At 42.5% G+C, this 19357-nt stretch overlaps 1 protein-coding gene across 4 annotated transcripts in view; it reads right to left on the bottom strand.

Annotated features, from left to right (window-relative positions):
• LOC144498956 (Wilms tumor protein homolog) overlaps positions 1–19145 on the bottom strand; it is an 80007-nt gene extending 60862 nt beyond the window's left edge. For all 4 annotated transcript variants that reach the window (XM_078220937.1, XM_078220938.1, XM_078220940.1 and 1 more), the window contains exons 1-2: positions 18672–19145; positions 1457–1579 (exon numbers count right to left, since the gene is read on the bottom strand). In XM_078220937.1, the coding sequence (XP_078077063.1) occupies positions 1457–1579; positions 18672–19068 (520 nt within the window). In that variant the 5' untranslated portion in view covers positions 19069–19145. The remainder of the gene's footprint in view (positions 1–1456; positions 1580–18671) is intronic.
• Positions 19146–19357: the final 212 nt, after the last annotated feature.

Here is a 19357-nt window from a genome sequence, read left to right on the forward strand (position 1 = left end):
TTGACCTCGCTAACACGATGTATAACATTCACGTTCGCTACTGCAGTTTTGTAAAAACGGCGGTTCAATGAAAATGACTGAAGGATTAAGGAGTGTTTCTTTTTTAATGTGACTAATTCCACGAAAAATTGAAATGATAAAAGATTAAACGCGTTCCGTCGTGAAATCGTGTAATTCCAGCTTCTCACTCAGATCGTCCAACACGGCAAAGCTGACCTTGTCTGGGCTGTTCGAAAATCAACAAATCTCTCCTGAACACTTAAGCAGCTAATTGCAGAGATGGTTCAATAACTTATTGCAGCCTTAACATCAACTACACTCTCTATTTACCCGATAGTTTTCAAACCAACATGAAAAAATATTGAATCTACAGGATAGTAAATCGGGTCCCGCTGCTGGTTCAATTGATCAGGCTCTCGCTGTTTAATTACTCACAATAAATGTTTTTGTTTTCTCTAACATTCAATCAACCTTTTAAGTTGGGTTGTCCCTGTGTTTATTAATAGAGTCAATAAACAATAAACAGGGATTCTTTAAGTGTTGCTATAAGTTTTGTTTAAAAATGGATTATTACCGTTAAATCTGTGACAGGTCCAGGTAGTTAATTGCACTCGTGTCTAAATGCATGTCCTGCAATTACACAGTGGGATATTGGAATATGAATGGCGAAGAAACCCACCTGATATTCCTCTCTCTCAGCTCTATTAACACGGCCATTCATCTACTTAAATAACATCCCCACTAAGGTACAGTACAGAGACATGTCAGGCAAGTTCAGTGAGCTTCTGGCCGCCAGTACCCCACGGGGTAATTGGAGAAGTGTAAACTTTCCGACATAAACTAAAATACATACATGCCGCTCTGTAGTTAGATCCCACAAGGACTGCTATTGCAATAGACCAAATGTGGATGTTCAGCAATATTAGGCAGTTTTAGCACACATGTTTATGTCTGGCCCATCAAACTGCATGGCCGGAAATTTACCGCCACGCCCGCCCCTGCTCCGTTGGACTCCGACGGGATCTTACGAGCCTCGCCCGAGCGGGGTCGTAAAATACCGGTCAAAATGTCTGGTGGTGCTGTCCTCCAATGTCACAATACTAAAGATGTTGAAAAGGCGTAATATATAAGTGGTGCGTTTAATCGCGTTGGAGTCCATTTGATCAGTATTTTGTACCACTTTTGGAAGTGTTTTGTTATTCTGGCTAATAGCTGTATCGTGTCTCAGAAACATGTCTGCATATGTTGACCAACATTCAGCAGCACTTAAAAATTGCGATGCTATTTCCCGGACCAAACTGCACTAAGGATAGGTTTTCAAACGGTATCTGGTTATTTTTCGCGAAATAGTAATTGGTATTTCGCTGGTTTGAACTGTTAGGCTAGAGGAACACTTGACCCGGTGTTATCTTTAAAGGTAAATCTTGCTTTGACATCTGGAGTACTGAAGTGTTACCTATACTGTTCTGCTGGTTGATGGGGTCTTCATGTTTGAAGGCGTGGTTCGAGAACTGAGGTGTGTGATGGCTGGGAGTGTGACCATAACCCGGAGTCCCGTCGAAAGCCACAGCGCTGTAACCTGAAACCAAAACACAAAAGTCGCATCAGATAGTACCGAGAGAAGCTCATAAGAAGATAAGAGTGATTGACTTAAATGCTAATAAATAAACCGCTAGCATTTATGTAGTGCCTTCCGCATCCTCGGGAAGACCATTTTCCATGCCAATGAGCCCTTTTACCGTGCAGTCATTGTTAATGTTTAGTAAAACCTCTTTTCACGCAGCAAGATTCCACCAACAGCGAATGAGACACATGTCCCAACAACCTATGTCTTTATGGGTTTAGTGGAGGGAGTAAAGTTGACCGAAACATCGAGACATCTCCCTGGATTTAGAATCATAGAATCCCTATAATGCAAAAAGAGGCCATTCACCCCATCGAGTCTGCACCGACTCTCCAACAGAGAATTTATTCCTGTAACGTCCGTAATTATCCCACTAATTCCCCTAGCCCACTCATCTTGGGACACTATGGAGCAATTTTGCATGGTCAATCCACCTAATCCATAAATCGTTGGATTGTGGGAGGAAACCGGATCACCCGGAGGAAACCCACGCAGACACGGGGAGCTACGTGCACACTCCACACAGACAGTGTGGATTGAAGGAATTCTATAATTCACTGTTTATATTTAACCAACAGAAAACTGATCTTTATATATTTGACTGGTACTGCACGCTGTGTGCTAACTAGCTCGACTGAAATATAATGGTAAGGACGGAACAATCCTCCCTCCAATATAGAAATAACAAGGAGATCCAGAAAGGGGGAAGTCGGGAAGGTGAGGAGAGCGATGGCCAACGTGCATTTTGGTCTTGGGGCCAAAGTGGTTGAAGCAGATAGTGGGACAAGCTAGAATCGGACCCTGGTGCTGTGGGGCAGGACTGCTAACCACTGTGCCAACAGAACCATTGGATCGTTAATGCCCAAGGGGCCAGTGAATGGAAACAGGAATTCAAATTCAACTTTGACAAAACTGCAAAATGGCTGAAGTGTGGGTTGGTGACTGGTTTAAATATCCCCTCAGCTAGATCCAGACTCGGTAAGATGAGGGATAGCGATTGGGCATTTCCCTCCCTCCCATTAAAGTCAATGGGAATAGTGAGAGCTGTGAAACAGAATGCTGAATCTCTCTATCAGTCATTTTACACGAAACTACAGAATCTATCTCACTCCACGCAAGACTAAAATCGGCAGTTTTTAGTTCCATCCGCATGTTTGTGTGGAGTTTGCACGTCCTCCCCGTGTTTGCGTGGGTTTCCTCCGGGTGCTCCGGTTTCCTCCCACAATCCAAAGATGTGCAGGTTAGGCTGATTGGCAATGGTAAATTGCTCTTTAGTGTCAGGGGGACTAGCAGGGTGCATGGGGGTTACGGGATAGGCCTGGGTGGAACAAAAACAGAAAAATGCTGGAAAATCTCAGCAGGTCTGACAGCATCTGTGGAGAGAAATAGAGCCAACGTTTGGAGTCTAGATGACCCTTTGTCACAGCTGAGAGCCCTGGGTGAGATTGATGTCGGTGCAGGCTGGATGGGCTGAATGGCCTCCTTCTATACTTTATGGATTCTATAATTCTAATTAAAGGCTTATTTCACTCCTACTCAGATTTTCAGGGGAGGTCTTTGTCAAAAGATTCAATGTAAATGTAAAATATTTCTAAATGTCAAAATACTAAACCCAGAAGAGCGGCCATGAATATTGAAGCCCGAATATTAAATTCGCCGCCACAACATAATTCTCACTACCAGTCAAAGCAATACAGTGCAGAGAAGGATGTTTCCCCTGAGGCGTTACAAAAGTACATATATTTGGTTACATAAAGTATGTTGCGGGAGTCATGTTCAAAGATGTGCGGGTTGGGTGGATTGCCCCTCAGTGTCAGGGGAACTAGCTAGGGGTTACAGGGCTAGCGAGGTGGGGGATTGTGTTCGGTGCAGACTCGATGGGCCGAATGGCCTCCTTCTGCACTGTAGGAATTCTATAATTCACCCATACCAACAGAAAATTGATCATTATATATTAGACTGGTACTGCACGCTGCATGTTAACAAGCTCGACTGCAATATAATGGTAAGGACGGAACCATCCTCCCTCCAATATAGAAATAGTCAAGGAGATCCAGATAGAGGGAGGTCGGGAAAGTGAGGAGAGCGATGGCCAACGTGGATTTTGCTCTTGGGGCCAAAGTGGTTAAGGCAGATGGTGGGACAATGCTAAAAGCGGGAGGTATGAGTCACTGGAAGGAAACCATGAAACGGCAAAAAGGCGGAAGGAAGTCGAAGCAAAACGGAACAGCACTTGAACGAGGTGCAAGAAAAGGACAGTGGATAAAATTCTCTGGAAATGTAAATGGAAGTGTTTCTATTCAGTTTCACAATGAATGCTCCAAACGAAGCTTAAATATAAGGAAAGAATCGTAATTATGGAGAACGAAAGAATGCCCAGAATGAGATAACTAAACGTTAGCTGAAATGAAAAGGGCTTAGATCAAGATTTCCAAGCAGTCAGGCTCGTTGTTCGAGGACTGTGATGGTCTTGATTATTAATCAGTAATCGCCGCCCCTTAATGCAAATGTATGTCAGAAATGATTCAGGGTTCGCTAAAAAAAAAGCCTGTTAACTGGACTGGTAAAGTTTACCGGGGGAAGGTGAGACTGGTTTGAGGAAATGTGAAGAGAAGGCAATGCAAAGTTGCCAGTTCGTCAGAAAGAAGTGACACTTGGAGAAATCAGTGCGGAGCCCAAAGCAACACACAATTTGTGAAGGGTGCGACCCGCAGAGGAGTAGGTTTTAGTTTTGGGGGCATTGGAATTTTTATTTTCTCCAAATAGTCGCAAAATAGGAGATGCAGATTGGCGAGCAAAGAACACGAAACGGTTAAAGCACCAAAACTCAGTAAAAGTGAAAACGAGAGAAGGATTTGGCGGGATTGCTGACGGATGTAACAATGTAACTGCGAGATGACATAGCGTTTTAACCGTACCACAAGATAAATGTAAGATACAAATCCAACTGGTCACATGGGTAACTAAATATTAGTGTACGGGTAAATAATCATTTTTTTTCCATTTTCATTGTCAGTAAAAAGGCACAAAGTTTCCCCTTTCCACCACAGTACATGTTCCATTGCTACTGGCAATACCGTAGCTTTTGGGTTGCAAGAACATACCATCTCGCGTGAAGAAAGCAGGAGATTTAGTTGAATGACTGGCTGTTTTCTGATATAGGAAGCAATTGTTATGGCACGTTGGGTACAATGAAGAATTCAATTGGGAAACTTGACCCCGCTGTTGGTAGAAATCGGAGGAAGGGGGAAATCACAGGTGCAATTCATAGAATCATAGAAGCCTACAGTGCAGAAAGAGGCCATTCGGCCCATCGAGCCTGCACCGAATTCCCACCGAGACCCTATCCCCGTAACCCCACGTATTTATTCGGCTATGCCCCCTGACATTAAGGGGCAAATTAGCATGGCCAATCAACCTAACCCGCATATCTTTGGACTGGAAGACAAAACATTTGAGGAACTGAGAGTAACAATTCCGGGAGATTTCATTTTTAGCTTGGGGGAAGTGTTGATTGGAGACATGAAAATGTTATAGCAGAACTGCCATCACCTGATGAAATAACCTACAATGATACCGTGAGAGTAAATGAACTATTTTGCAGATTTTTAAAAAGTTTTATTTATTTGTGACACAAGTAGGCTTACATTAACATTGCAATGAAGTTACTGTGAAAATCCCCTAATCGCCACACTCCGGCACCTGTTCAGGTACATTGAGGGAGAATTTACCATGGCCAATGCATATGAATAGCATGTCTTTCAGACTGTGGGATGAAACCAGAGCACCCGAAGGAAACCCATGTAAACAGGGTGTAAACCTGCAGACTCTGCACAGACAGTGACCCAAGCTGGGAATCGAACCTGCGTCCCCGGTGCTGTAAGGCAGCAGTGTTAAGCACTGTACCGCCCCATTTGATGGAGTCAGTGAGGGGCGAAGGCAGGAATAAAAGCAAAATAATTAATTTGCATTTACACAGCACCTTCACAACTTTAGCACATCCCAGAGTACTTGGTATAATTACTATTATAATGTAGAATAAGATCATTTGGAAACAACCAAAGAGAAAATTAGAGGCCCAAATATAGGCCAAAATGATTGGAAAATATGTACTGCTGTTAATGTATTCACTAAACCATCAAGTGCTGGATGACGGACAGACTGATTTCTTTGTAGATCTCTGGATGGCCAACAGTTTAAATGTAGTTTTTTTCATTTTAATTACAGAATTAAAAACCACATCTCAGGTTTTCCGATGAGGTCTTTGTCACAAGATGCAATCCAAGTTTAAAATCTTTCTAAATATCAAAGCACTAAACCCAGTAAAACATGCATGCATATTGAAGAAATTGAAAGCAACAGATGGCAAGGGCAAATTTAGATCAAGATTTCTCATTAAAAACAGAATAGTCATCAAAGGGTTAGAATATAACCCAGTAAAGTCTGCCCTGGGACATGACACCAAGAAAGATTAGACCACAAAAGGTCATTGTCCTGAAATATTAATGCTGGCCCTCCCTCCACAGATACTGTCTGATCTGTTGAGTATTTCCAACATTTTGAGGTTTTTGTTAAGCAACATATCTAAAATAATTATTTGGCCTCCCTGGGGGCCCATTGGATAAATTACCATTCCTTTGTGACCAGGAATGTTCCATGATCAATCAGCAGCCCATTTAATTAGTTGGTCTAATCTGGATCATAAGTATTGCACTGCAAGAGCCTTAGTATCACCACTAAGGAACAAAATCTGTACAGGTCTTGTTCCTAATCCCAGTCCAGTGAGCACAAAATGTGCATTTGGATTGGGATTGAATATGGACTGGAATGGACTGGAATGAATTAAACAGTAATGTCCTGTGGTGGAACAGTCTACTGAAATCTATCAAAGCATACTGATGAAAAATCCTACTTGGTTGTTGTATTGGAATACTTCCATGTACTTTCAAAAGGTAAAAAGGGAGCTGAATATAAAGGATAACATGTGAGCAAACGTTGTAAGAAAAATCCATGCCTTGCAATCATATTCATTTTGTGGTTGTAAAAGTATCACTAATGTTGGGACTCTTATACATCCTAATATTATTAATATTGTGTGGCATAGTGGCACAGTAGTTAGCATTGCTCCCTCACAGTGTAAGGGACCCGGGTTCGATTCCCAGTTTGGGTCACTGTCTGTACGGAGTCTGCATATTCTCCCCGTGTCTGTGTGAGTTTCCTCTGGGTGCTCCAGTTTCCTCTCACAGTCCGAAAGGCGTATTGGTTAGGCGGATTGGTCATGCTAAATTCTCCCTCAGTGTACCCAAACAGATGTTGGAGTGTGACGACTGGAGGATTTTCACAGTAACTTCATTGCAGTGTTAATGTCAGCCTACTTGTGACATTAATAAATAAACTTAAACTTATTACTTTAATTATACACCTGATAAGTTCCCCCAGAAGAGAATTGTGTTAAGCCTCAGTGTAAACATATCTAGTCAATCTATTGGACTGCTTGGGAACTTTATAAATGTGTCTTTGACTTTTGTCAATGGAATGAAAAATGAGATGTTCCCACTTGCTCCTTTGTATCATTAAACAAATAGGGAAAGGAACTTTGTACGTCTGCCTAACATTTAAGTGCAGAATTCCCTTCTGGATGAGCTCAGTGCAAGTTTCAGAGGATAATATAGCAACAATTTGTTATCTGAGGATTGAACACTGCAGATACAGCTCTGAGATTCGTCACTGTAGTAAACTGCAACTTTAGAGAAGGTGAAAACTTGTGAAAACATGTGCAGATCTGAAAATTGGATAGAAAAGTGCTCGATGACAAGAAAATAGAAAACAAAGTGTAGTTTACATATATAATATAAATAATTATGGGTTTAAAATTTCAAGCTTCGAAGTGTTTGCCTTACAGTCACAGAGCATAGAATTCAGTATTTTCACACAAGAAACATGTTGTTTTAAGAGTTCCACAGAGATTGGTATTCCACCATTTCCCTTTCCCACTCCCAAAATTACCCCACATTTGTACTAGCTGGATATTTATATTTTTAAAACTAAATTTGCAGACAACCAAATTATATGTTGCATAAATTGATATTAGAAAGTTTATTTATTAGTGTAGCAAATAGGGGATTTTCACAGTAACTTCATTGCAGTGTTAATGTCAGCCTACTTGTGACACTAATAAATAAACTTAAACTTATTACTTTAATTATATACCTGATAAGTTCCACCAGAAGAGAATTAAGTGTTAACACTGCATTAGTGTAAGGGACCCGGGTTCGATTCCCAGCTTGGGTCGCTGTCCGTACGGATTTAGAGAATCTTGACACTTTAGTGATGAGAAATAATCTTTCATATTCAGGTTCATGTTCTATACATCCATGGCAAACATGGGAAGCAGAATTATATATGTACACACTTGACAAAGTATAAATACAAGCAGCATCTAGGAAGGCATTTAAAATAGTTGGCAAAAGAACCAGAAGGGAAATTAGGAGATTTTGTTTGTTCAGAAAGTTGTCATGATCTGAAAGGTTTGCCTGAAATGCTGCAGGAAGCACATTCAATAGAATAATTTAAAGGGGAATTGGATATATACCTGATGGAGAAAATGCAAGGCTTTTTGGAAAAAGCAGGGACATGGATTAATTGCAACACACTTTCAAAGATCCAATACTGGCATGATGGGTTGAATGGCCCAGGGATTTTCGGTGGCGGGACAGTGATGTAGTGATATTGTCATTGGACTAGTAATCCAGAGACCCAGGGAAATGTTCTGAGGACCGGGGTTCAAATCCCACCATGGCAGATGGTGAAATTCGAATTCAATAAAAATCTGGAATTAGAAGTCCACGAAACCATTGTCAATTCTTGTAAAACCCATCTGGTCTCCTAATGCCCTTCAAGGAAAGAAATTTGTCATGCTTGCCTGGACTGTCTATCCCAGACCCACAGCAATGTGGTCGATTCTTAAATGCCCTACCAAGTCATTCAGTTCAATTGGGCAATAAATGCTGGCCCAGCCAGTGACACCCATATCCCCTGAATGTATAATAAAAAGGAGTATTGTTTTGTTTCAATGAATGTAACCTTGTAATGTGCCTACATCTTCAGATGGGTGGCACGGTGGCACAGTGGTTAGCACTACTGCCTCACAGCGCCAGGGACTAGGTTCAATTCTTGGCTTGGGTCACTGTCTGTGTGGAGTCTGCACATTCTCCCCATGTCTCTGCGGGTTTCCTCCGGGTGCTCTGATTTCCTCCCACAGTCCAAACGTTAGGTGCATTGGCCATGCTAAATTTCTTTCTTGGTGTACCCGAGCAGGCGCTGGAGTGTGGCAACTAGGGGATTTTCACAGTAACTTCATTGCAGTCATAGAAAGAAAGAAAGAAACCCTACAGTACAGAAAGAGGCCATTTGGCCCATCGAGTCTGCACTGACCACAATCCCACCCAGGCCCTTCCCCCATATCCCTACATATTTTACCCACTAATCCACGCATTGCAGGACACTAAGGGGCAACTTTAGCATGGCCAATCAACCTCACCCGCACATCTTTGGACTGTGGGAGGAAACCGGAGCACCCGGAGGAAACCCATGCAGACACGAGGAGAATGTGCAAACTCCACACAGACAGTGACCCAAGCTGGGAATCGAACCCAGGTCCCTGGAGCTGTGAAGCAGCAGTGCTAACCACTGTGCTACTGTGCTGCCCGTGCCCCCAGTGTTAATGTAACCCTATTTGCGACACTAATAAATAAACTTTAATGTTATTTCATGTATCCTTTGCATTGGTTTACATCACATTCCATGTTCACATTGCTGTTCTGCATTATATTGTCTCTTCCCTTTGATTATCTGTGTTTCAATCTTGTTCTTGTTTCAATCTCTCATCAACTTAAAAAATTCTTGAAAGCAAAGTGCAAGAATCCATCTGCTGACAATGAGTAGAAATGAGAACCCAATCAGCAAACTTGGTTGAAGTTTATCAAGAACTCAAAATGATAAAATCTGATGGCAGCATTTTGAACCAAAAAAAGATACAAGAAAGCTCAATTGGAGTAACATGGATTGTGTTAACCTGGAAGACTGAACTATGTAAAGCCCATAGATAATTGCAATTGTAAAATTGGGGAAAAAATTATATTATAAATCAGAAATTTAATCAGTGAATAAAGGGACTCTGCTTCTGGTCATTGGTTACTTATTAATACTGCATAAAATTAATTTAAGTGGAAGGCTATCTAGACATGACAGGTCCACATAACAAGAATACTATTTGAAACAAAGTAATCTAGTGATGATTTATAGAATGTACATAGACAGTCCAGGCACCAGTTAGTTTGTGTATTGTGTACGTGAATATTTCTGCTCAGTTAGTTCTTGTGCCAAAAGAACCGTTTGTCCTATAACCTTCTGTTCCTGTTCTACAATAACTCTTCATATGTCTGCACTCCAGGAGATTTGTACCTATGCTACCTGTAAATACATAAAACAATGGCCGCCTGGGAGTATGCTATGAGATGTAATACAATCTTTAGATTTTGATGAATTTATAAACCATAGTTAGTTGGGGTGAACTCATGTCTTTACTGATGTTGTCAGAGGCATTCAGTTGTGTTATAGCTTTCAGCTCCACTCCCAGGGCACTCTGTTATTCTTTACTTAGTCAAAACCTAATGGCTCATTAGGTAATATATAAATCACTTTCCTTCACACAATAAAATCCATTTGTCTCTAAGTATTTGGTGAGAAAAGGAAAAACTGATAAGATCACACGCTGGTTTAGATCAGAACATGGACTTGCCCCATTGGTGCAATCTATGAAAGAGTTACATTGGGCATGAGGCAAACCTTTGCAAAATGCGCAAAAGGAAGATAATTTAGGAATGGTAGCTGACCCCTTCACTGAAACCTTTCCCACAGTGCAGCAAGGCAATTAATAATACAAATAGAATGATGCAGTGTTTGGCTAGAAACATTGATTATTATTCCAAGGTAATAATGTTAGCTTCCTTTAATAGTCTTCAGAAGCACATTTGTGTCGAAATTGGTAGAGAGGAAAGTAACTGGTCATTCATAATCCTGAAACGGTATGTTATGAAAGCGGGTTGAGGGAGTTCAAGTTATTATCTTGATGTAAAAACAAACATGGGACTCTCTGAAAATATCTAAGCTAGTCAAGGATTCGGGTAAAATTGAAATGAGTTAGATGTTATATCAATTCTGGGTAACCCCCAACACGGAGACCGTCTCCAAATTTGGAAAGAAAGGCAAGAGCTACCGCAAAGACTGCCGTCTTTTGCAGTAAAAGCACATCACCGCCCCCCCGCCCCCCTCCCCCGCCACCCAAAAAAACTGGATCCATATAAAAAAGATAGATTTTGACAAGGAGGAACCCAGGAATGTAAGCCCCAATCTGATATTAAGCAATGAGTCAGGTGTTAAAATGATATCGTTAGTACCTCAGACGTGAAGGCAACTGGATATAAATGGCTTGACATGATTGTACTGCCTGGTACCCTGGTCAGCCGGAAGACTGGAATGAGATTATGGGTCAACCCACAGCAGCGATTCAAAAAGGCAGCTCACCACCACCTTCCCAAGGGCAACTAGGGATAGGCAATAAATGTAGGCCAGCCAGTGACACCCATGTCCCACGAATGAATAAAAAAAAGATTCTGAAGAATGAAACAATAAATAGGTTCGCGAGGATAACCTTTGCTTTTTCTCTGTTTTTTTAAATTAACGAATTACAATCAAACTGTTTTAAATGATCGATACCCAAAATAATTTCTGCAATTATAAACTTGACAGTCTCCGTTATTAAGTAAACCGACCTTAATACCAGAGAATTATTTTCCCTCTTTAGCATTCTCGAGGTTTCATTTTAAATGGGTTTCAGAATTCGTTGAATAACCCCCCTCCAAAGTAAACATCTGTTAGGTATCTTCCCTAGTTTTATTCTGGGAGAGAAACATCAGTCGACATGTTTAGCCCTCAGCTTTTTTTACGCAGTAATCAATCTGTCTGTCCTTCGCTTCGTTTCTGATGCTCATGTCGGCTGTTTTATTTAATCCCAGAATTTCGGCGAGATTTGCTTGGAACTCCACAGAACAGACCGAATCTGTCCCACCACCCCCCCCCCCCCCCCACAACATTGCGTTTCATGGGTCAAAAATGTTCTTAACATAGGCGGTTTTACAATTGATCCAAGTGTTGCGTCTAGTGATTTGTCCCTCCATTTCTTGCTTCAGGTTCTCTCTTCCAAATAGGGGGGTGGGTGACGCATCCTTTTTACAGAACTTGTGTTTATTATTGACATAAACTTATCATTCCAGGGACAGAGTCCGACCATTACAAATCTTTTACATTTTTTGAGTTTGGAATTGGCTGAGGATTTTATTTGAAATCGACAACAAGAAACAAAAAAATAACGGCCCGATTAAATTCACTGCCTATAATCGAAAAGGAAGCGCGCTTGAATTCATGCGAGGTTTTGAAAAGAACTGAGATCCAAGATTCGTCCTGAATAACCGCGACAAAACACACACACTGAAAGTTCACAAACAGGATCGGGCCGTTAAAATACAAAAAAAGTTATAAATAGTTGTGTCTGTTGTAAACAGGCGGGTATTCCTGGTGTTTGATCGCCTGGAAACAAACTCCATGCGCTATTTCTACACTGCTGGCGAAAGTCCTGATATTGTCCACGAGAACCTACTTTCCACCGAGCTGATGGACTGAGTCCCATCGGATTGTGAACTTGTCCACAAATGTGCTACCACAAGACGTTAATAAATCTTGAGTTGCCGTCCTATGTTAAACAACAGAAAGTCCAGCAGCAATAGACACAAGACTACTAATAGGGCGCAGTAAACTATTTTAAATAAGAAATGCCCCGTGATTTTGCAATGAATTTACGATTGCAGTATTTCGAGACTGGATTTCAATCCTCCCAATGCACAATAATGTAGCGCCGCAATCATGTAACAGTACTTTGGCTATTTCAGTTTACTGAACCATTAATCTATCCTACACATGTTCTCGTCAGTAATAAAGATTGCATAAAAAAAAGACCTGTAACTGATTTTAGGAATCTGTGTAAATGGTGGAAAGTTAGAAAATGCCGAGTGTTGAATCTGCATTGTTTTAAAATTAACACTTAAAAGTTCTATTTATTACTGGGTGAAATTGAAGAAAGTTGCCAAGTCTGGGAATACGCTATGTCGTTTCACGAAACTTGAATTTAAAAAGCTGTGGAATTGTTTGATGCGGCTTTCCTCTTCCAGGAAAAAAAAAGCAGTTTATTCGAAAATATTCGAAAGGAAACCAGAATTGCAAATTCGTAAATTTGTAAAGCGTTTGTTTTTCGGGCTCTGTTTTCTGTAACGCTTAACATTATGTAACAATGGGCGATGCTCCGAAAATCGCGAGCAAAGAAAAACTGGACTTTATTGCACAGAAAGCTGTCAGGGGAATGTTCCTGAGAGGTGGGATTATTGCGGCGGGGAAGCATCCTTTCCGCCTCCTGTTTTCTGGCAGTCAGTTTATCTCCCAATTTTTAACCTCTTGAGTAAAAAATCTCCACATTCAGCGCTCACGGGACGCTAGCTACTGTCTTTCTAATCTTACGGTGTGGGGATGGATCGGCGAGTTGATATACAACCATTGGATATTATGGCCTGTGTTTGGGAGAACATGTTACATTTTATAATTCTTCAAATCGGTGGTGCTAACCTCCTCATGTGTGGAACGCGGTGAGCATTGATAAAACGCTGTTGCAATATTGAAACCTTTCCCAGAACACTGCCGCATGGTTTAGTTTGAAGGGGAGGTATATTATAAGCTAAAACAAAATCAATTATACTCCCCAAAACACCGCGGCATTTTACCAGTGATTTCAACCAAAACTCCAAAGGGCATGGATTCTTAACCGAATAAATGGGTAATTTATAACAGGAAGGCTTGACTTATATTGCTTTGATAGTGCTGTGAATAGAGTTTGTTATTCTAATAATATTTATCCCGTGAAAGACAATCTCCATCTGTCCAGTGGATAATATTTTCGGCTCCCGTTATCCATGGCCCGATTAATTAACATCCAGTCTGGAATGGGCCTCGCAAGTTCCACTTTCCGCATCAAATTAAATGGCCTCCCACCACAGAAAAACCAATTGCCTCTGTCAATAAATAAATAAACAAACACGACTCAGGGCGAAACCCCAAATGACAAGAGAGAGAAAAAATTCCGTGCCTGCATTTGACCCCTCCAGAATAACCGCCCCCCGCAGTAAATCAACCTTCCCAGCGCCGACTTTCAATTATCTGGACTATTTTGTTTTAAAACACGCACCGGATTCCTGATCTAATTAAAAAGTCATAATTTGTTAAGAAAGGAGTGTCCCTTTCGTTAGTGAGATCGGCTGGCGTGCAACCTGCGTCCAGCCAAGGCTCCATTTTCGCATGTTGGACACTGACTTCGATTGTCTGGGGGCTCTTGATCGAGTCTTTCAGACACATCCCAAAGATTTCACATACATGTTTTAAATTCAATGTTACCCCTGCAGAGTTAAATGGGGCATTTAAAAAAAAAGGTCCATTCGATAGAATCAGTGCTTAGGACCCACATTCTGAATGCCTTGAATCTGCTGTGGGTCCATGTTACAATTCCGGATTCCCAAATGGTTATTTTCAAATCTCGATCCCAAATATCTCTAACCCGGGTCAACGCAGAGCGCAAACTTTAACCGAGAAAGCGGTGCAGCGGCCTACAGGACTCCTGCTCTTAGCGAATATCGCCCGGTAGCTTCGTGACCTATATTTATATTTCGAAATATTTTTGAAGCTTATTTATTTAGTCACACGTAAGGCTTACATTAGCACTGCAATGAAGTTACTGTGAAATTCCTGACAGTCCATTTCCTTGTGATATGCTCGCAGTTTGCTGAGCGGGGTTCATCCCGTCTCTCAGCGCAACCTGCAAACGCTAATTCATTGCGACGCAAACTGTCCATGCCACCCGGGACAGTAACTCGGAATTAATTTGCAACTGTAACTGCAATACGTTTAAAACTAAACCCAGCATCGGCCACAGGATAACCTCGTTTCCCAAAAGATGCACGACCATAGTCTTGTAAATGAATGTCAAAGAAGATTGTAAACAAGGATTGTCGATTTGCAGCACTGTGAGCGAGGGGAAGTGGGGGGGCCATGTGCATTTTTCAAATACAGGTGGGCAAAGCTCCCGCTCCATCTAACTGCAGAGGAAAGATAAAGCAGCTGTATACATAATAACTGATCGGTAATCCTCCCGCGCTGCTGGTTAAGGTGGTGTGTGAGTTTTTTTCTTTTAACGAGAATATAAGGGAATGAGAAACATCTACAGCAACAGTAAAGTTCACTAATACATTTCTGAACAACATCTGAGAATATCGGCGTCACAGCACTAAAATCGATCAACGTGTTTTTGGGTTGTAAAGGACAAACATGGACACATCCACAGGGAGCGGTTCGAGAACACATTGTATGGCTTTTATTTCCTTGAATGTCCTGTGAAAATCTTTTACAGGACATCAATAATTGGCTGCTTTATATACATTTAAAACATCAAGTCGTGCTAATTCAAGGTGTAACTGCACTATTTCTCAAAAGTAACCAGTGAGTGGGATCCAGGGCACGTCCTGGTTTTTTTAACCTCATTTGGAAATTTCAGGTGGAACATTATCCCAACACTGCAAATCAGGGAGGTTGGAATCATATTTGGCAAAAAAAATCCTCAGTATTTCTCCATCATTTCGCTCAACAACAACGGGAAATTGGACTGTTTGGAGATTTTTTCCCCCTAAAGTTATTTCAGGATTTAATAACGCAATTTTAAATGAGGTAACGGCTCGAATGGATTTACAAAGAGTTTTTGAATCTCCCTGTGCAATGGATCATTCAACAAGTAACACGGTGTAATAGACAACATGGCTTTGTTTAGTGGCTGTATGTGTGTGTGTGTGTGTGTGTTTTCTTTCAACGATTGCTTTATCTAGTCTACAGTTTGGGGGAATAATTGTAGCGCTTTTTTTCTCAGCCTTGTATTGGAAACTGCAGCATAAAATACACAGAGCCTATTCACTTAGCGGCGATAGCGAATCAGCCCATGACCTTCACATTTGTTGAAAGCAAAAGCCTTTTTTTAATTTTAGGCTGCGGATCATCCGGTATTAGCGAGACCCACGGTTTTGGAATGTGATAACGCCCCTTAGCAAACACCGCCCCCCCCCACCCCCCCCCCGCACTTCCCTCTCGGTTCTGAACCAAAGATTTGATAGTTAAGATCCTTTACAATTAAGGGTCTTATCGGGAAGTCAGAAACAAAATCCAACATGAATTGATAAGTATGCGCTGAAATTTAATTGGACACCCTTCTCTCTCCATCCCCGTGCCCATTTAGGAGATTCTCCTTGAGCTGGTGCTTGCAATGCCCCCTTTTCAACATCTCTCTGCCTAGACTTGGCAGAAATTAATCTTCTGCGCCCAAGGCAGCTCCTTTCCCACGATCTGAAATCTAGTCTGACTGCTAAACTTGCAGCCTTGAGATAATTTACGCCAAAGGTCCCCTCCTCCGTTCAACACGCTGCATCTTTACTCCTGTACCTGACAAACAATCCTGGAGTCTACTGTACAGAAGTACGCCATTCGGCCCAACTAGTCTATGCCGGCGATAATACTCCACGCGAGCCTCCTCCTGTCTCTTGCCACTCGCCAACACGTAGGTCACTAAATGTATATCAACGATTCAGATCATAATCCCAAATAATGTATATGCCCTTGGAGGGGGTGGGGCTCCCCAATTTCTCAATAAGCCCTGTAATAGGGATAACCCCCGGGGGGGGGCGGGGGTCACAAATTTTGGGCAGGTGAATTGTTACACCTTGCTGTGCCGACTCCAGAAACAGGCAATCTGGGCGCTCTTTCGTTCCGAGTTCGTTCATGCAAGTCAGATGCTTATGGTCTTGTTATTTATTCCAGCGTCCCTCCCTCCCTGATCGATTCAACAACGATATTCACGGGAAGGGAAACATCATTAATTCTGGACATTCCCCCACTCCCGTGAAAGCTGTGAACGGAGGCCGCTGGCCCTGTTGTAATATATATATTTTAAAAACAAAGCCATTTTCTGTTGATTTGAAAAGAAAATGGAAGATTAATTTGCAAGGGATATCAGCTTTAAAAAGAAATCAAGCAACATTTCGACAGAGATCCTCTATCGACCCAGAACCCTGACACTAGACATGGCAGTGAAACTGTCTACGAGATTTCAGAAACAATATGTACAGTTTTATTGGGACAGACTCTCTTTAATCGCCTCGGTGCGCCCCTCTCCGTGGAAAGTTTTTCAGTGTAGTATTGGTCACATAGTAAAGCACTCACTACTGCCCAATGATTCTGTGCAAACAGGGAATGAGATACTTGCGTTAAAGCTTGTGCTCTGAGCTACTGTTTTTAACATTCCAACTCATCTCCTATTCAGTTGCTTGCACTTTTCAACCACGGGCCCATTTCACCCAAACTGCTATATATACTTAATAAAATTTTAATATGTTGCACCTTAAAAGCAACATAGGAATTAGGAGCAGAAGGAGGCAAATTCAACCCATCGAGCCTGCTCTGCCATTCAATCAGATCATGGTTGGTCACTCCCTGGTCTCAAATCCACCTCCCCACCTCTTCCCCATATACCTTTTTTAATTATAAATATATCTATCTCAACAATGGCGCCCAACGAAGGGCAAAGCAAGATTGTGCGTCTATTTTAAATTAGCTCAATCCCATTACAGCGTCGCCGCTGTTTGTGGTAGGTTATTAGAGAATCCAAGTACATCAGATATTGCAGTTCCATCTCAATACAACCCACATGTTTTGACACAAGGAGAACTTGGTTTCTTTTCACGCCGGGCACCCCAGTATTCCAGCTCATGCCATTTCGCCCACCTGCCTCTTTAGCGTCGGAAACGAGATTCCGCCCGAACAAGGCGTGAAACGCGGGCGGACGATTAAATACGACATAATTGGCAACGCGGGAACCAGAAAGGAGACGACAATTCACTCCATTCCTCTAATCTCCTCTGACACTTCAGTCTACAGAAAACACACACAGTTTACTTCTCTACATGTACAGAGGAAGCAAAACTTTAGATAGGGATTCATATTTTGCCCATTTCCGCGTTGATTATCAAACGCCTAGACACCTCTGTGGACATTTCATTGAAGTTTAGAATCACATACAAGGACATTGATCTTACTGGCAATTAACTTCAACAACTCCCCACCCCACCCCCACCCCCTCACCCCCAGCTCCCGTCCTCCTCCCCACTTCCAATCTAAATGCCCTCTTGTCAATTGGAAAATCCCTTTACACATTCTTCAAACAAGGGATGACGCTGGGCTCCGAGTGTGATTAATAAAGGGTCCGGCCGAGTTAAGGCGATATCTGTCCGATCCGTCAGAATCTTGCCCGAGAAAATGATTTTGCTTTTAGTAATATATCCAGACCTGAATTTTTTTTAAAGTGTCTTTTTTCAAAGCGCCTGTCCAGTTTTAAGGGTCGCGCCGCTTCAGAAAGTAAACTGCGTGGAGGGACGTGGAGTGGAGCTGCAAAGATAACGGTGTTCTTTAACATCACGTTTCCAATCGCTTTTGCATCTCCACTCTAAACACACTTTGTTACCGGTTTCATAGTGCTGATCTCAACTTTTCAGAATGCACGTCTCTGCCATACACACCATTAATTAACCACTAACACTGCTGGAGCTAAACCCCACCACACTGCAACACACAATCTCTGAATAAATCCTCCCTGGTTTAATGTGTAAATGTCATATTCCTGGTGGAGATAGGGAGACCAATTTAACAATTGAAATCCCCCCCCAGAACACATTTTGAAGGGTTCTTTGTTGGCAGACCTTACTTTCACCGAGTTTTGCTTCTGACTTAATTTGAAAGTTTGTGGGAGGAGGCAATAGTGATCTCTCTCTCTCTCTTTGTTTTCTGGTTCTCTTACCCTGGTTCCTGGCTGCTGGTTGTGTGTCCATGCAATGGTTGAGGTAGCCGCCGTTGGTGAACATTCTCGCCTGGCTCGGAGGCGCCTGAGTGGGCGGAGGAGCCCCGAATGCTCCGTAGCGACAAGCTCCAGCCGTGCCGGTGAACTGGCCGGAGAAGTGGACGGTGAAGGCGCTGAGGCAGTGGTCGTCGTGCGGCTCGCTGGCGCTCCAGCTCGGCTCCTGCTTGATGAAAGACGGGTGGCCGATGGGAGCGCTGTAAGAAGCCCCCGGGTGGAAATCCAGCACCGGAGCCCATTGGGGAGCGCTGCTCACCGGCATGGTGCAGCTGCTGTTGCCCGGGGTCAGCGTGGAGACGGCCGGCAGCAGGGCGTTCAGGTCCCGCACGTCGGAACCCATGGTGTCCGCACACTCTTTCAACCACAACGAATCAATCGTTTAATTTGTGTCTCGCCTGTCTCAGTGAATCGGTTCCAAACCCGTCCACCCCCTCCTCCTCCTCCTCCTCCAGCACAATATTCTCCCCCCCCCCCCAAAAAAAAAGAGGGCTGGAATCTCGAGTTTCCTTGATGGTCAAACTTGCAGACTCCTCACAATGGGAGAGAGATCTCGGAAGGGTTATTGTTTTGGAGGTTGTCAAGTGATGGGGTGGCGAAATGTGCGTGTGTGGTTGCATCTGCAACACTAT

The sequence above is a fragment of the Mustelus asterias genome, chromosome 9, assembly GCF_964213995.1.
Source record: "Mustelus asterias chromosome 9, sMusAst1.hap1.1, whole genome shotgun sequence".
Lineage (NCBI taxonomy): Eukaryota > Metazoa > Chordata > Chondrichthyes > Carcharhiniformes > Triakidae > Mustelus > Mustelus asterias.